Source organism: Postia placenta (assembly GCF_002117355.1).
Source record: "Postia placenta MAD-698-R-SB12 unplaced genomic scaffold POSPLAscaffold_2, whole genome shotgun sequence".
NCBI lineage: Eukaryota > Fungi > Basidiomycota > Agaricomycetes > Polyporales > Adustoporiaceae > Rhodonia > Rhodonia placenta.
Genome location: NW_020169833.1, coordinates 1349432 through 1364072, shown reverse-complemented (window position 1 = coordinate 1364072; position 14641 = coordinate 1349432). Strand labels below are relative to the sequence as shown.

The 14641-nt window shown below is 51.8% G+C and overlaps 4 protein-coding genes across 4 annotated transcripts; all 4 read left to right on the top strand.

The window, feature by feature from the left end:
- Positions 1-199: 199 nt before the first annotated feature.
- POSPLADRAFT_1052730 (hypothetical protein) lies at positions 200-4608 on the top strand (the record flags this gene model as incomplete). Its single annotated transcript, XM_024480307.1, has 13 exons — positions 200-425; positions 484-875; positions 924-1211; positions 1264-1442; positions 1499-1860; positions 1915-2327; positions 2378-2619; positions 2675-2887; positions 3069-3237; positions 3288-3407; positions 3466-3672; positions 3727-3852; positions 3904-4608. The coding sequence occupies 13 exons, from the start codon at positions 200-202 to the stop codon at positions 4606-4608; spliced, it is 3642 nt and encodes a 1213-aa protein (XP_024342846.1).
- Positions 4609-4982: 374 nt separating this feature from the next.
- POSPLADRAFT_1131524 (hypothetical protein) lies at positions 4983-5649 on the top strand (the record flags this gene model as incomplete). Its single annotated transcript, XM_024484096.1, has 4 exons — positions 4983-5078; positions 5140-5296; positions 5359-5540; positions 5590-5649. The coding sequence occupies 4 exons, from the start codon at positions 4983-4985 to the stop codon at positions 5647-5649; spliced, it is 495 nt and encodes a 164-aa protein (XP_024342845.1).
- Positions 5650-10884: 5235 nt separating this feature from the next.
- Positions 10885-11598, top strand: POSPLADRAFT_1052728 (hypothetical protein; the record flags this gene model as incomplete). The annotated part of the gene is made up of 4 exons (XM_024480306.1): positions 10885-11010; positions 11073-11229; positions 11282-11472; positions 11539-11598. 4 exons carry the CDS (start codon positions 10885-10887, stop codon positions 11596-11598), a joined length of 534 nt encoding a protein of 177 aa, XP_024342844.1.
- Positions 11599-12789: 1191 nt separating this feature from the next.
- On the top strand, positions 12790-14573 carry POSPLADRAFT_1166015 (hypothetical protein). The gene is made up of 8 exons (XM_024487904.1): positions 12790-13011; positions 13078-13097; positions 13160-13225; positions 13288-13557; positions 13608-13664; positions 13727-14025; positions 14084-14396; positions 14446-14573. Exons 1-8 carry the CDS (start codon positions 12806-12808, stop codon positions 14451-14453), a joined length of 1239 nt encoding a protein of 412 aa, XP_024342843.1. The 5' UTR covers positions 12790-12805; the 3' UTR covers positions 14454-14573.
- Positions 14574-14641: the final 68 nt, after the last annotated feature.

Below are 14641 nucleotides of genomic sequence, written 5' to 3'. Positions count from 1 at the left end.
GACCTTTGTAACGCAATGTGTAACATAGAGCGATGTCACAACCAGCGCGGAGTGTGACGCAGCTCACCAAAAGCCCAACAACCTTTAGCAAGGCCATCCCCTGCCATTAATCCGTCTCTTACCTTGCTTTCGGCATATCCTAGGTAGCAGGCTGTGAGACTGGACTCTAGTTTCCCTCGTACACCTTCGGCCGGTAGCCATGCATTTATACAACTTGACCCTTCAATCACCCACCGCAATCACCCATGCTGTCGCGGGTAACTTTTCCGGATCCCGACACCAAGAAATCATTGTATCCCGCGGAACCCGATTGGAGCTGCTGCGTCCCGATGTGCAAAGTGGAAAAGTCGCAACGGTCATTGCGAGCGACGTTTTTGGGTCCATCCGGTCCCTCGCCGCTTTTCGCCTGACGGGAGGTACCAAGGGTGAGCAACTGTACGTATCCATATCGGTTTCGTATCATTCACACTCTGTTCATCATAGACTACGCTGTCGTAGGCTCTGACTCCGGCCGCATCGTCATCCTGGATTATGACCCCAAAACGAGTAGTTTTGTCAAAGTGCACCAGGAAACGTTTGGCAAATCTGGTTCTCGGCGGATCGTTCCCGGTCAATACCTTGCGACTGACCCAAAAGGACGGAGTGTGATGATCTCAGCTGTCGAGAAAACGAAGCTGGTGTACATTCTCAACCGAGATGCTGCCGCCAACTTGACCATCTCGTCCCCACTGGAAGCTCACAAGAACAATTCGATCATCCACCACATTATCGGCTTGGATGTTGGCTTCGACAATCCGATGTTTGCAGCTCTCGAAGTAGACTACTCCGAGTCCGACCAGGATCCGACGGGGGAGGCATTCAACAATGCGGAGAAGGTATGCGCCTTCCGGGTCTACAGTGAAATTGCTAATCCCCCAACGCAGATGTTGACATATTATGAATTGGATCTTGGACTTAATCATGTCGTTCGAAAATGGAGCGAGCCTACAGACCCGCGCGCCAACCTCCTTGTGCAGGTCCCTGGGGGCCAATTGGCCTCGTCAGATCGATATGATGGGCCTTCTGGTGTGTTGGTGTGCTGCGAAGACCATATTATTTACCGACATATGGATGCGCCCCAGCATCGTATCCCCATCCCACGAAGACAACATCCCCTTGCAGATCACGGTAGAGGCCTCATCATCACAGCGGCAGTAATGCACAAAATGAAGGTGCGTTTTTACCCCTTATCACATCAAGTCAAAGGCGAACAATCCACGGCAGGGTGCATTTTTCTTTCTGCTTCAAAGCGAAGAAGGGGATCTTTACAAGGTCACTATCGAACACGAAGATCAGGATGTCAAGGCTCTGAAAATCAAGTATTTCGACACCGTACCTATCGCTTCCAGCCTTTGTATCCTGAAGTCTGGTTTCCTCTTCGTGGCGTCGGAGTTCGGCAATCAGTCAGTCGGCATTCCATTTGCACTCACTTCGACCTTAGTGACACCTCCATCTTCAGCTACCTGTACCAGTTCCAAAAACTGGGTGATGACGACAATGAACCTGAATTTTCGTCGACGGATTATCCATCCTTCGGGATGGCAGACCCCTCGTTCGCCCTCCCGCACGCGTACTTCAAGCCCCGTGCCTTAGATAATTTGACCCTCGTTGATGAGATGGAATCTCTTTGTCCTATCCTTGACTCCAAGGTCATGAACCTGTTGCCAAACTCAGACACTCCACAAATCTTCGCCGCATGTGGACGAGGGGCGCGGAGCTCGTTTAGAATGCTTCGCCATGGCCTCGAAGTCGAAGAAGTGGTCAGCTCGGATCTCCCGGGAATTCCTAACGCTGTGTGGACGACGAAACTCAAGGAAGACGGTGAATAGTCCTTATATATGCGTTCTCCCCCTTCGCTGACACCTTGTTCGTCAGACCCCTTCGACTCGTACATCATCTTGTCTTTCGTCAACGGTACTCTGGTCCTTTGCATCGGTGAGACGATCGAAGAAGTGCAAGATACTGGTTTCCTTTCCTCGGCTCCTACTCTTGCTGTACAACAAATTGGCTACGATGCCTTATTGCAAGTACACCCGCACGGTATTCGCCATGTCCTCAGTGACAAACGAGTCAACGAATGGAGAGTCCCCCAGGGCAAGACGATTGTCGCGGCCACCACAAACAAGCGCCAGGTCGTCGTTGCGTTGAGCTCTGCCGAGCTTGTGTATTTCGAGTTGGATCTTGACGGCCAGCTGAACGAGTACCAGGACCGCAAGGCGATGGGTAGCACTGTCTTGGCTCTCAGTATTGCAGAGGTGCCCGAAGGCCGACAACGTACGCCTTTCCTAGTGAGTCTCCAGTCAGCTTCTGCTCCATTTGTAACTGAGGGCATATATAGGCCGTTGGATGTGAAGATCAGACAGTCCGAATCGTATCGCTCGACCCTGAGAGTACGCTCGAGACGATCAGTCTGCAAGCGCTGACGGCCCCGCCCTCTGCTATCTGCATTGCCGACATGCTCGATGCGGGTATCAACAAAACGCATCCGACAATGTTTGTCAACATCGGCTTGCAAAATGGCGTTCTCCTACGGACAGTGCTTGATCCTATCAACGGTCAGCTCACGGACACCCGGACGAGGTATGTATCGCCATGGCTGTGTCATATTGCCTCTGTCTAAAACGTCTTGCCTCAGGTTCTTGGGTACACGTCCAATCCGCCTTATCCGCGTGCAAATCCAGCGGAATCCGGGCATTCTCGCGTTATCATCGCGATCATGGCTCAACTACACCTACCAAAACCTCATGCATTTCACTCCCCTCATCTTCGAGAACCTCGATTACGCGTGGAGCTTCTCCGCTGAACTTTGTCCAGAGGGTCTCATCGGCATATCCGGCAGCGTCCTAAGGTGAGCCTTGAGTTTCGTTCTGTCTGTTCTGCCTCTCCGAGATGACACCAAGGGATCATATCGCACCTTTGAAGTGCATGGTGACAATTTGATCGAATACCAATTGTTCCTACTGAGCTTTCGTACATGAGGCGGTCGCGCGGGCTATCCAAAGAAAACATGTTCATCTTATATACTCCAGGATTTTCCAAATCCCGAAGCTGGGTACGAAGCTGAAGTCGGACGCAATCCCGCTCTCGTACACCCCTCGCAAATTCATCCCGCACCCGGCAAACGGTCTATTCTATCTGATTGAGGGCGACCATCGCGTACGTAGCGATGCCGCCTCTGCGCAGGCGATTGATGATCTAGTGCGTCATTCTAGCATTTCTAGCCATTGTAGTGCTGACGCGCTCGATAGCGGCGGCAAGGGAAGATGATTGATGAAGAAACAGTTGATCTACCTTCCGAGGTGTTCGGTCGGCCAAAGGCCCCCGCCGGCACCTGGGCTTCATGTATCCGCATCATTGACCCTGTGGATGTCAGTTATTATTCTCCGAAATTCTGCTTCAAAAACGATTGACAGATCTCTCTTTCAGGCAAAAACGGTGAACGTGATCCCACTAGACAACAATGAGGCGGCGTTCTCCCTCGCGATCGTCCCCTTCGCTGCACGGGGGAATGAACTGCATCTCGTCGTTGGCACGGCACAGGATACATTTTTGGCGCCGCGCTCATGCACTAGTGGCTTCCTCCGTACATATCGATTCACAGAGGATGGACACAATCTCGAGCTGTTACATAAGGTGAGGCGAACATCGTTCATGATTGCACGAAATCCCCCTGATTGGATGTCGCAGACGGAGACAAACGACGTCCCGCTTGCAGTTATGGCCTTCCAGGGGAAGCTTGTCGCGGGTGTAGGCAAGGCGCTGCGACTATATGACATGGGAAAGAAGAAACTTCTGAGGAAGGTTGAAAACAAGGTATGCGTTCCTGAAGATATCATCACGCAGGATATTTATCCGTCCTACTAGAGTTTTTCATCAGCGATTGTTACTCTCAACACCCAAGGCTCTAGGATCCTAGTTGGCGACATGCAAGAGTCTGTCTTTTACGCAGTCTACAAGCCCCCAGAAAACAAGCTGCTCATCTTTGCGGACGACACACAGCCACGGTGGATCACTGCAACGGCAATGGTCGACTACAATACCGTTGTCGCTGGAGACCGTTTTGGCAACGTCTTCGTCAATCGCTTAGACCCAAAGGTCTCGGACCAAGTAGACGACGATCCAACCGGCGCTGGCATCCTGCACGAAAAGGGCATTCTCGCCGGCGCCCCGCACAAGACGCAGATGCTCGCGCACTTCCACGTCGGCGACCTCGTCACGTCGATCCACAAGGTGTCGCTAGTCGCAGGCGGGCGCGAGATTCTGCTATACACAGGGTTGCACGGGACGATTGGCATCCTAGTACCATTCGTGTCGAAGGAGGACGTGGACTTTATCTCGACGCTGGAGCAGCACATGCGAACGGAGCAGCTCAGCATAGTCGGGCGGGACCACCTTACGTGGCGCGGGTACTACGTGCCTGTGAAGGCGGTCGTGGACGGTGACCTATGCGAGTCGTTCGCGCGGCTGCCGGCGGGCAAGCAGAGCGCGATCGCGGGCGAGCTGGACCGGACGGTGGGCGAGGTGCTGAAGAAGCTGGAGCAGCTGCGTGTCACGGCAAGTGGGTTCTAGAATGCCGCTGTCGCGGGGTGGACGTTGCGTGCGTTGCAAAATGTATTATATTCCTGGTGAATGTGCTGTCTCGATGAGTTTTGCTTGTTTTCTCTTTAACGTGTTGTAAAAGTCTGATCACTTCTCACTCGGTGAGACCTTTCGACTGCCAAAATGGGCTGGTCATATCCAATGGACGGAACTGGCATGCGCAAGGTTGGATTGAAGGGTAATATGGCAAGCTTGCTGCCTGTCAACCCGTGACAGGGATTGTGTGCGTCAGGACAAACTCACGATGTTCTTCTAAGATATGTTCCCCGAGAACTCTCGTCCTTTTTCTTTCCTCTTCCACCACCCGGTCCCTCAGGCCTCAGGCCTCATCCGAAGTTAACATAATGAATCCCATCTTCCAAGCAGCGCGACGGACGGTACGAGCCAACGCCTTCGGAGTAGTTCCGCGGCGGAACTTGATGACATTGAAGGACCACAAGGTGCGCATGCTACAGCATCATACTCGCGCATACATGCTCATACTTCTTGTTCAATTCTCAGTATACAGCCCACGCGACCGCTCGTGGGCTTGGCAGAAACGGCCAGGTGAAATCCGATGACGACCACGGCCTCGACCTCAGACTTGCGATGCCCAGATCGCTCGGAGGAAAGGGCGACGGGCAGAACCCTGAAATGCTGTTTGCGATGGGCTACGCCTGTAAGTTCAAGGGGTGTATGCGCGATGACGTACTCGGAATGGAAATGCTGAGGTGTGCGCAGCGTGCTTCTTAAGCGCCATGCAACTGGTGGCCGGCAAACTCGGCAAGTCTGGAATGGCCAAGAACGCCGTCGTCCATGCCCAGGTGCACGTCGGAGAGCCGAAGGACAAGGAGGGATTTGGGCTTGAGGTCGACATCAAGGTGGAGAATGCAGATGAAGATCTCATCAGGGCAGGTCATGAGGTACGTGCAGCTGCACATCCGATTCAGACTCAATATGAACGTGGTCTAGGCTTGCCCATACAGTCGCGCATTGAAACATGGGATAGTCGTCAACGTCTCCAAGGCGTAGATGGCAGGAGCGTGTACACAGTACACGGCCAATCGGCGCGACGTTGGTGGCTACATGGAGGCGGACCTCTGGCTAGTCAGCCGGCGTCAACTGATGAACTAATGTCCGCATGAATGTTGCATGATAGCCATCATATGAATTCAATTTCGCAAATGCATACATTATAGCACGGCGATGCCGCACACGCATACCCAAGATGATGACGGGCGATACACCTTGCAATCAGCAGTCAAGTGCAGCTTGTAAGGAGGCACTATGTGAGATATGTGCGCTACGCCAGCCAACAATACGTTCGCAGTTCATGGTTCCTGTAAAAAGCAGCCTACGATAAAGCGGAAGTGATATCTGAGACCGAGACAGCTATGACTTAGTTGGAACCGCCGCTGCGTTGCCGAGAGCATTGTAGTTAAATCAGCAGGGGTGTTGACAGCAGCGTTGGAGGATGTCGCTAAGAAATTAAGGAAAGCTTGGATTGGCCAGCGTCAGCGAAGAACAGAAGACGCTCAAACAGAGTTTGGCGGTTTGAGCATGCGCGAGTCGCACTGGGAGAACGGAAGCTATGTCACGCTCAGGTTTCATATAGTCAACAAATGTATATCAACTAGCTAGCTGTACGCACGTCGGCTCGACTGCGGCTCGCCAAATCACAGCAGACTGAAGACCTCCCGTTGATACTGCGACATTCCGGTGAGCTCTGTCAGATCGCGCAATCGGGATGCATGCAGACATCTTAGGATTACTGGCACGTTGCGAAGTATGGTGCAGCCCTTCCCGAATGAGATATGGTTGGACATCTTCAGAAGCCTGGCCGCGGAAGGCGAGTACGACGCGTTGGAACGATGCAGGGTGGTGTGCAGAGCATTCAACACGATGGCAGAGAGGTACCTAGGGATTTACATGGCATTCCAGAACGTAGAGGAGGTGGAGCACATCAAAGTGGATGCTTCCGGTGGTAAGTTACGACGCTGGGGTGGGCCACAGGTGGTGTCTCACTTAGGCGGGAGCAGGAAAGACGGGTGCCGACCGACTCCACATCTGGCGACGTTTGCGTCGAGGCTCGCCCGGAAATGGCCCTGTGTAATGGGGCTGCAAATCTTCAACATGGTGTGGCGGACGCAAGATCTCGATTGGGACGCCGTCTGTCGCGATCTGGCCGTCTTTTCGATCACCGACCTCTACCTTGTCGACGTCACTTTGCCGTCGATTTGACGCTTGGCCGCCTCGTCTGCGCTCTTACGCGCCTCGAAGGGCTCATTCTCAGGAATGTGCAATTCACTCAGAATCCCTTTGACGCAGGCACTATCTCTCGATTCCATCTTCTGCCACAGTCGACCTCATGACTGCCATCAGTTTTAGGAGACGCTCGGTTGATCCTCCAAATCTTGCGCAGAGGTCTCCATGGACTGCCGTTCGAGAATTGCCAATGCCACGTTTCCCTCGATTTCGACCTTTGCTCGTCTCTTGTGCGCTCTCCCTGCACTCGAAAGCCTACACTTATGCAGATCATGCGCGTTCGTGAAACACGGCTTTGACCTCAGAAGCGTGCATGTACATCCTGGCTTACCATTACAATTAGCATATGTCCAATTGACACACGGCTTCTGCATATTCTCCGACCCTTGCTCTGTGGCTGACCTGGTTGAGTTTTTCTTCGCCACCGGTCTCGGCAAAAGTCTCGGGCGCATTAGCGCATACCTGTCGCCGATTCTTCGGGTAGCAAGCGAAGTCGACGTCGCCCTCAACAGACTCGTCAAATATTCAGCACAATCGCTCCGCTACCTTTCACTCGACTCGTCCTCACCTTGGTGTATACCACATAGAACGGATGAACGGATACATGCAGATCACAGTGCGGGTGCGTCTCCTACTACGTTCTCTCTAGCATATCCTCAATGCATTTCAATAGCCCCATACTTCGACGTTTCTGAGAATATGTGCCTCGAACGCCTCGATCTCACAGTTAGAGCCACTCATCAAGAAATGTCACATCCATGTGTATCGGCGGTCGAAATCCTATCACAAGTCACATCGACGCATATATCCAGCATTCAAGTGCATTTCACCCCTTATCGTCAACGCGGAGAGGTTGACGTATTGCTTGAGGTAGACCTGAGAAAGGTGATGATTGGGCTCCCCCAGCTCGATGCCGTCCTCTCCGGGCCGATCTTCGATGGCCTCACTCACGTTGTGGTAGACGTGACAACACTTGACAGAGCGAATGTAGAGTGAGATGAGGATTCAGCGCATGAGCTAAGATTGTGCTTGCCAACACTTGATGCACGCGGTATTCTAGGGTGCGTGCCCTTGTATCTTGTATACTCCGCTGTCTTAACAACATGTTGACTCACAGCATACGCCGCAATGACATCCTCTACGCTGCACGCGGGCTCATCGTCCTCCATCTCGCTGGCATGGCTTGTCCAGGAGTGGATCGGATTGGGACGAAGATATGGATGAATTGATATCTAATAGGAGCGATAGAGTCGTCGTGCAGGACGCTGTGGTAACTCATGGAGGGGCTAGTGCCGAAGACGATAGGTATACCTAAAGCCCTACCACCGGCGCAACCCTGCATAAGGCTGAAGCAGACGCCTATGCCGACGGTCAGACACCTTCCTCGTCGAATGTAATGAATGCGCAAGTACCTGCCGCATCGGCATGCGACGATGGAATTGCATCGCCCGATGCAACGGCCGGTTTGGGAACGTCCGTCGACATATATGCGCCCGACCACTATGGTGCGTCTGGTCTACCTGTCGGCGAGGGCGTCATGAAGCTGATCTACACGCATCATGGTGCAGTTGATGAGTCACCTGCGTATCCAGGGTCGCTCGTGTAGGAACGAGCGAGGGGCGCTGTCTAAAGCTCAGCTTTCTCAATACTCGCCAAGCTAGCGTCGCTCACCCTGAAGTCGTTAGGCATAGCGACGTCCGCCTAAAATTCTCGGTATACTTGCATGTATGTCCTCACCCGGGGCCCATCCTGTCCTCTCGCCGAATCCGTCTCGAATCAGCACAATTCACGTTTCCTCCGCCGCCCGCCGCGAGTACATCTACAGCCGCTATAGCCTTGTCTCTACCTCTCTTGACGTTCTTCATGTACGAGAGATCGACTCCTGCGAATACGATGTCGATCTCTTGTGAGGGTACTCTCACGCTTTGCGCCGTTACTTCCCTCTCCTCCTTTATCTCGTGAGCAACAAACCTCTGCTCTCCGTATTCTGTGCGCCTATGTACTGGCGCCTGCTGCTCCAGACCTCTAGGCTCGCGCATATATTCACGTGCCCACGAGACCTGTGGCAGGCAATGCGACCTACAGACCACAAGATCTGTTGCGTCTAGCTAGTCGTCCTTATCCGAGCCCTTGAATATTGTTCGCAACTCTTGTCGACCCCTGGCTCTCATCTTTCAACGATCATACTCCGGTACCGATAGCTACGCGCGGCCTGCCTGCATGTCATATAGTCTGGCCAGAGTAGTTTCGTGATACCCGTCCGTGCGCGCGGCGATGGACGCATGTATAGTCGCCTGCTGTAATGGAAAATATGTAAGCCTCATTCGCTCTTAGTTCGCTACCGCCCGTTGCGCTGGCCGAAGTGCTTTTTGTGTGTCCCTTGACCGATCTATTATACTGGACCCTCTTTCATAGATATACGCTCTGGAATGACATTGATGGGCAGCCATTTCCTCGATGCACGGTGTCGCGGCCCGCGAGCAGGATATTGAGCACCTCGTCATGCAACACACTTTGATCTGCAGGAACACCATGAGTACGCGTATCATTGCAGACCAGTGATACGCAATGACACACTACTCTGATAAGTCGAAAACCTATCGTGGAAAGTGAAATGAAAGCGGTGGGGAACCTCGGCGTAACGATCATGAGGTCATGACACTGGGGGCCCAGAAATCCAACGAACTTCCGAATATCAAAAGAAAGCCATCAATGAGTGCCGCATATTCGGAGCTCCGGATATGGCAGCAAATATATTACATAATTGTTCCTCGAATATGAGCCACAATATTTGTTGAATATTCTGCATCAACACATCGTACTAATAAATATGATAAACAGGGAATTTTCGTGGACTGGTTACATTGTGAAAGATTGTCAGCACCTACAATACAAATATTCCCCAGATATGTAATCAACAATTGAAGTTTCGGATGGTGTAAGACATATAAACCATATTCCGTGCCGATCTGCCAACCAGAAATGGCATACACTGGGTGATTAATCCATTTCAGCCAATATATAAAGGATATCCGTGCTTTGAATATTAATAATAGCCCATGCTGTATTTGGTCCACAAATATCCCCCAGTTACCATATTAATCAGTACGATGTTTTTGGTGCAAAACATTTAACGGACATCATAGTCTATAAACAAGTGACAATTATGTAATGTATTTGCTGCCATATCCGGAGCTCCGAATATTCGACAGTCATTTATGGCTTTCTTTCGATATTCGGAAGTCAGGTATTCAATTTCTATTTCCTACACTTTGTTGGATTTCTGGACAATTTTCTTGCTTCAGTGTGATTTATCACGCACGACATTCCAGGTGTCGCGACCCTCTGGATCTCATCTGGTTGCGGCCTGGTATGGAACGGTGACGCTCGGATGGACTCGGTCGAGACCATGTCCACATACAGTAATAGACGTCGGCGTAACACAAGGACGGAGCCATCTCACCGGATTGATCTGATGTACTACGATCGAAGCCAAGGTACCTTGAACCTTAGCCTCATGTTGAGAGGTTCATGCGTTTTGCACATTAAGCAGGAGGTTAGACACCACTCCAAGCCAAGACGCAGCTTTCAACGCTGCTCCAAGGCTCGGCGCGCCACAGAAGGCGATGCGATGTCACAGCACACGTGGATTCCGGCGCATGCCCATGGTCGGTTTCGACCCGTAGGCATGGTTTCTCCAAAAACGATCGCATGTACTTGCCATCCTTTGGAGGTTGCCGGTACCGTCGCGGCGCATAGCTCCAAGGTTCTGCGTCACACCTAACGTCTACCTTGGAGTCTATCTCGGAACAACATCAAACCACGCAGTATCCTCCAGCGCAGTCGCTGGTATAAAGAAGCCCGTTCAGTGTATGTTCTTGATTCTAAAACGCTCTCCTCTCGAACTGCTCAACTCACCTTACGCTTTCGTTCTGTATCATACCGCAACACCTCTACGATAACTCAAGCTAATCCGGCACGCCACCTAATCAACCATTCAACATGCGTCCCACCGCAGCCGCTTTCCGTCCTCTTACTCACCGCATCACGACCGGCGCCGCTATCACTCATGTGCACAACTCGAGCGTGCCACAAGCTCGCGGCATCCTCACTCTGAAGGACCATGTTGTACGTCTCTTCTTAGAAGCTGCCATTTTTGCCGCATCGTCGAACATTGTTTTTTGTGCCAGTATTTCGCGAAGGCGACAGCACGAGGCCGTGGTCGTAGCGGTGCTGTCAAGTCGAACGGGGACTGTCCTCTTGAGTTGAAGATGGCTACCCCGAAGATTATCGGTGGTACAGGAGATGGACACAATCCAGAGCAACTGTTCGGCATGGGTTACGCATGTGCGCACTCAGCCTTCGTTGCGCGCGTGACAACACTCATAGTCTATCCCAGCCTGCTTCCTTGGTTCTCTTCAGTTGATGGCCTCGCGCATGGACAAGAAGCACGTCGCAGAGGACGCCAAGGTACACCCGAACGTCTTTTTGGGCCACCCCGATGACCCCACTCTCGAGGGCTTCGGCCTGAGAGTCGAGATCACTGTGGAGGGGTGTGAGGATGATGATGTCATCACCGCAGCGCACGAGGTAAGCAATCTTTGCTTTGATATTGCAATGCTGCTCTCCACTTGGTGGCTTACTCCATGCGCACAGTATTGTGCGTACAGTCGCATGCTGAAGCATGGTGCCAATGTACGGGTCACCAAGGCTTAGATCCCTATGCTTTCACTCTGATATTTCCGGATGATTTCGAAGCTGTATTTGGCTGGTCAACGCATGGAGCCTAGATTGGGTAGTCCGAACTTATTGAACGATATTCGTGATCGAGATATGTAGCCATAAATATGTAGACCATACGCATACCCTGACTGTTGCGACCAGCATGAATGTAATGTATTGACGATGTTTCGCGAGATGCCGGCGCACGTTGAAGTGATCAAGACGCTCATTACTGTTAGCGCCTGTTGAGGATACGGGCGTTCGCCTTGGCAAGTTCATGGTCGCTCAAAAGCACAAACGATGCCACCGCATCGAAAAATGGCACAGGCGGCTTTCGGCTACTGAATATTGAACGCTGAAGGAGGTTTTTTTTATTTAGCAAAGTGGGGAAATTTTTCAGGTTAGTAAGCTGATGGTAGGTCGACTGATTTGTTATTGCACTCGGAGGTACATGTTCCAACTCCCGAGGTTATACTGTGTGACTGTCATCATAACAGTGGCTGTTAAGCTCTCCCAATCACGCTGACATGAGGGTAATAGACTCACAAGGTCACCCGGTGCACTCTTCTGCAGAGCGCGTCATGCGACTCGGTGCGCTTGGTGTCTGCTGCAGCATTCGTAGACATGAAGCAGGAATTCCTTGGAAACTCTTTGACCCCAGCTCTCTTACCGTGAATATATCAGTCACTACTTGTGAGCTGCTCCACTATACATCACTCTGCCACAACAGGCAAGCAATCTCTGTCTACAGCATCGTCTACTGCGCGCTTCCTATCGGAGCTATTGACCGATTTCCGAGGGTTGAAGGCTCGGATCTTGATCACGGTTGTCGTCCTAGTTTGACGGTAAGACCAGGGCGCTGAAGTAGACGCTTTAACATGTAGTCCTGCGCGGACACGGTATTCGTGAGTACTAAGGATGCTTTTGCGAGTCAAGCACCCTGAGCCTGATGAGGAAGCATTTGTAGAATCTAGACGCTGCAGCCATGAGCCCACAATTAGGATGAAGATAGCCGATCAGCCCGCGTGTGCGCGGTTGATGAGCTTGCAGAGGACCGGTGGGAATTGCGGATTGGCTGGTGCACATGCTGACTCGTGAAACAGGTCCTCGGATCTATCGTGACCAGCGCCGTATGCTATTGGTGCAGTTATAAGCGAAGTCAAGCTGTCTCATGCGACGGCTTTCATCCTCAGAGTTCGAGATGTTGCTTACCGCGGTGACGACGTTTGGGCTTCTGGCGCTCAGCGCCAGCTCCTCGATTGACTCGGAGAGTAGTGATGACGGATCGACCAAGATCATCCTCGCTGCCCGCAAGGGTCCCAAAGGATACGCGTCTTCTCTTCGCAGGAGGAAGATGTCGGAGATCAATGTTCCACTTGGTGATTACTATCTTGGCACCGATCTTCAGTACGTCATACTGGTTTTCATCGCCAGATTCTCCACCTCGGTGCTGATGTATGTTCTTGATTTCAGATGGTTTGGCAACATCTCAGGTTGGTGATCGCAGGATTATCTATCACATACCATTCTGACCCTGCGTCTGCACATAACTCAGTTGGAACACCTCCACAGACAGTGGCCGTCATCTATGACACAGGGAGCTATACGCTGGAGATTGACGGTCGGCATAGTCGCGATATAGCGTTATACTCAGCAAATTGACTCTCGTTGCTCCTCCCGTAGGTGTGCAGTGTGGTGCCCCATGCGGGTCTCAGCCCAAATTCGATCCCTCCTTGAGCGCGACGTTCGTGGATCTCAACGAGAACTCCACTCTCGTATTCGAAACCGGCATTGGTGTCGATCCCCTCGAGTCCGACACCGACTTTGTCATGTACCTCACTTCCGCCCGCGATACTGTCACTATTGGTGACATAGTGACACAGAACGTATCACTGTACACGATCTATAACCAGACGGCAGCCTTCACGCCGGATCCCTTCAGCGGCATCCAAGGTGCGTGCAGTGCTGATTGTTGCAATTTTTAGTTGATTCACACTCTGCAGGCATGGGTCCCTCTATTGATGGCTTCTGGGCTGGGGTGGTAAACAAGGGCCTACCAGGTAAGACCATAAGGAAAGACGCATGGAAGTCCTGCATTTCATGTCTAATCTGGTATTTATAGCGTTGTTTGGAATGTATCTCACCCCGAAAGCTGTAGGCCACGCAGAGTTGACGATTGCGGGCATCGACCAGTCCAAATTTCAAGGCAAATCGCATCTTCTAGTGATAGAGACGAACACTGATGTGCACATAGGCGAGCTCACCTATGCCAATATTCCTAGTGGCATAGATTTCTTGTGGGAGTTGGCCTCTCCCGTGCTTTACGTCAACGGCGAAACTAGAAGCATCCTCAGGCAGAACCGCACCATCTACTTTGACAGTGGGACGCCCAACGTGTACTTCGATACTAACACAACAGAGGTAAACCATTGAACATGAGATACGCGAGATTGACCTCATTTCTGTGATACTCCGTCAGGCCATATACGCGATGATCTCTCCCGAGATTCAACCGTACGCCCCGGAGCCAGGCGCGTACGGCATCGCTTGCAGTAAGATCGACCAGCTGCCTGCGGAGATCTCTGTCACATTCACAAGCATCACGGGCGAGCCGTTTAACCTGACGGTTCCCAGCAGCGAGTTCAACGTCGGTCCCTTCGAAGACGAGCCTACAATCTGTCAGACAATGATCAATGCGCTTGACGTATTGGATCTCCTCGGAGGCAGTTTGCTGAAGCATTACTATAGCGTGTGGGACATTGACAACCAGCGACTGGGATTCGCTCCGAATGGTAAGCTCAGTGCTTGATCTCTGATTACCACTGCTCACAGTTAGACCAGTGTATTGAAGCATCCAAGGGCGCAAGGTGGTGTCTGAAGGTCTCGCACCAGGTTCACCTACCTTTGATTATGCTATTTTGTATTCGCAGCACTGGTCAATTGGCTCATGTTTGCGTCCTTCATCTCCGAATAATATGTAGGTTCGGTGTTGCAAACATACGCAGTAAATTGTTAGGATCGTACCACGAACGTGCAG

Excerpts from the sequence above, each read along its gene's own strand:
- POSPLADRAFT_1166015 (XM_024487904.1), top strand. The coding sequence starts at position 12,806 with ATGTTGCTTACCGCGGTGACGACGTTTGGGCTTCTGGCGCTCAGCGCC. Across the intron at positions 13,098-13,159 it reads ATGGTTTGGCAACATCTCAG|TTGGAACACCTCCACAGACA; the intron begins GTTGGTGATCGC and ends CACATAACTCAG. Across the intron at positions 14,026-14,083 it reads TCGATACTAACACAACAGAG|GCCATATACGCGATGATCTC; the intron begins GTAAACCATTGA and ends ATACTCCGTCAG.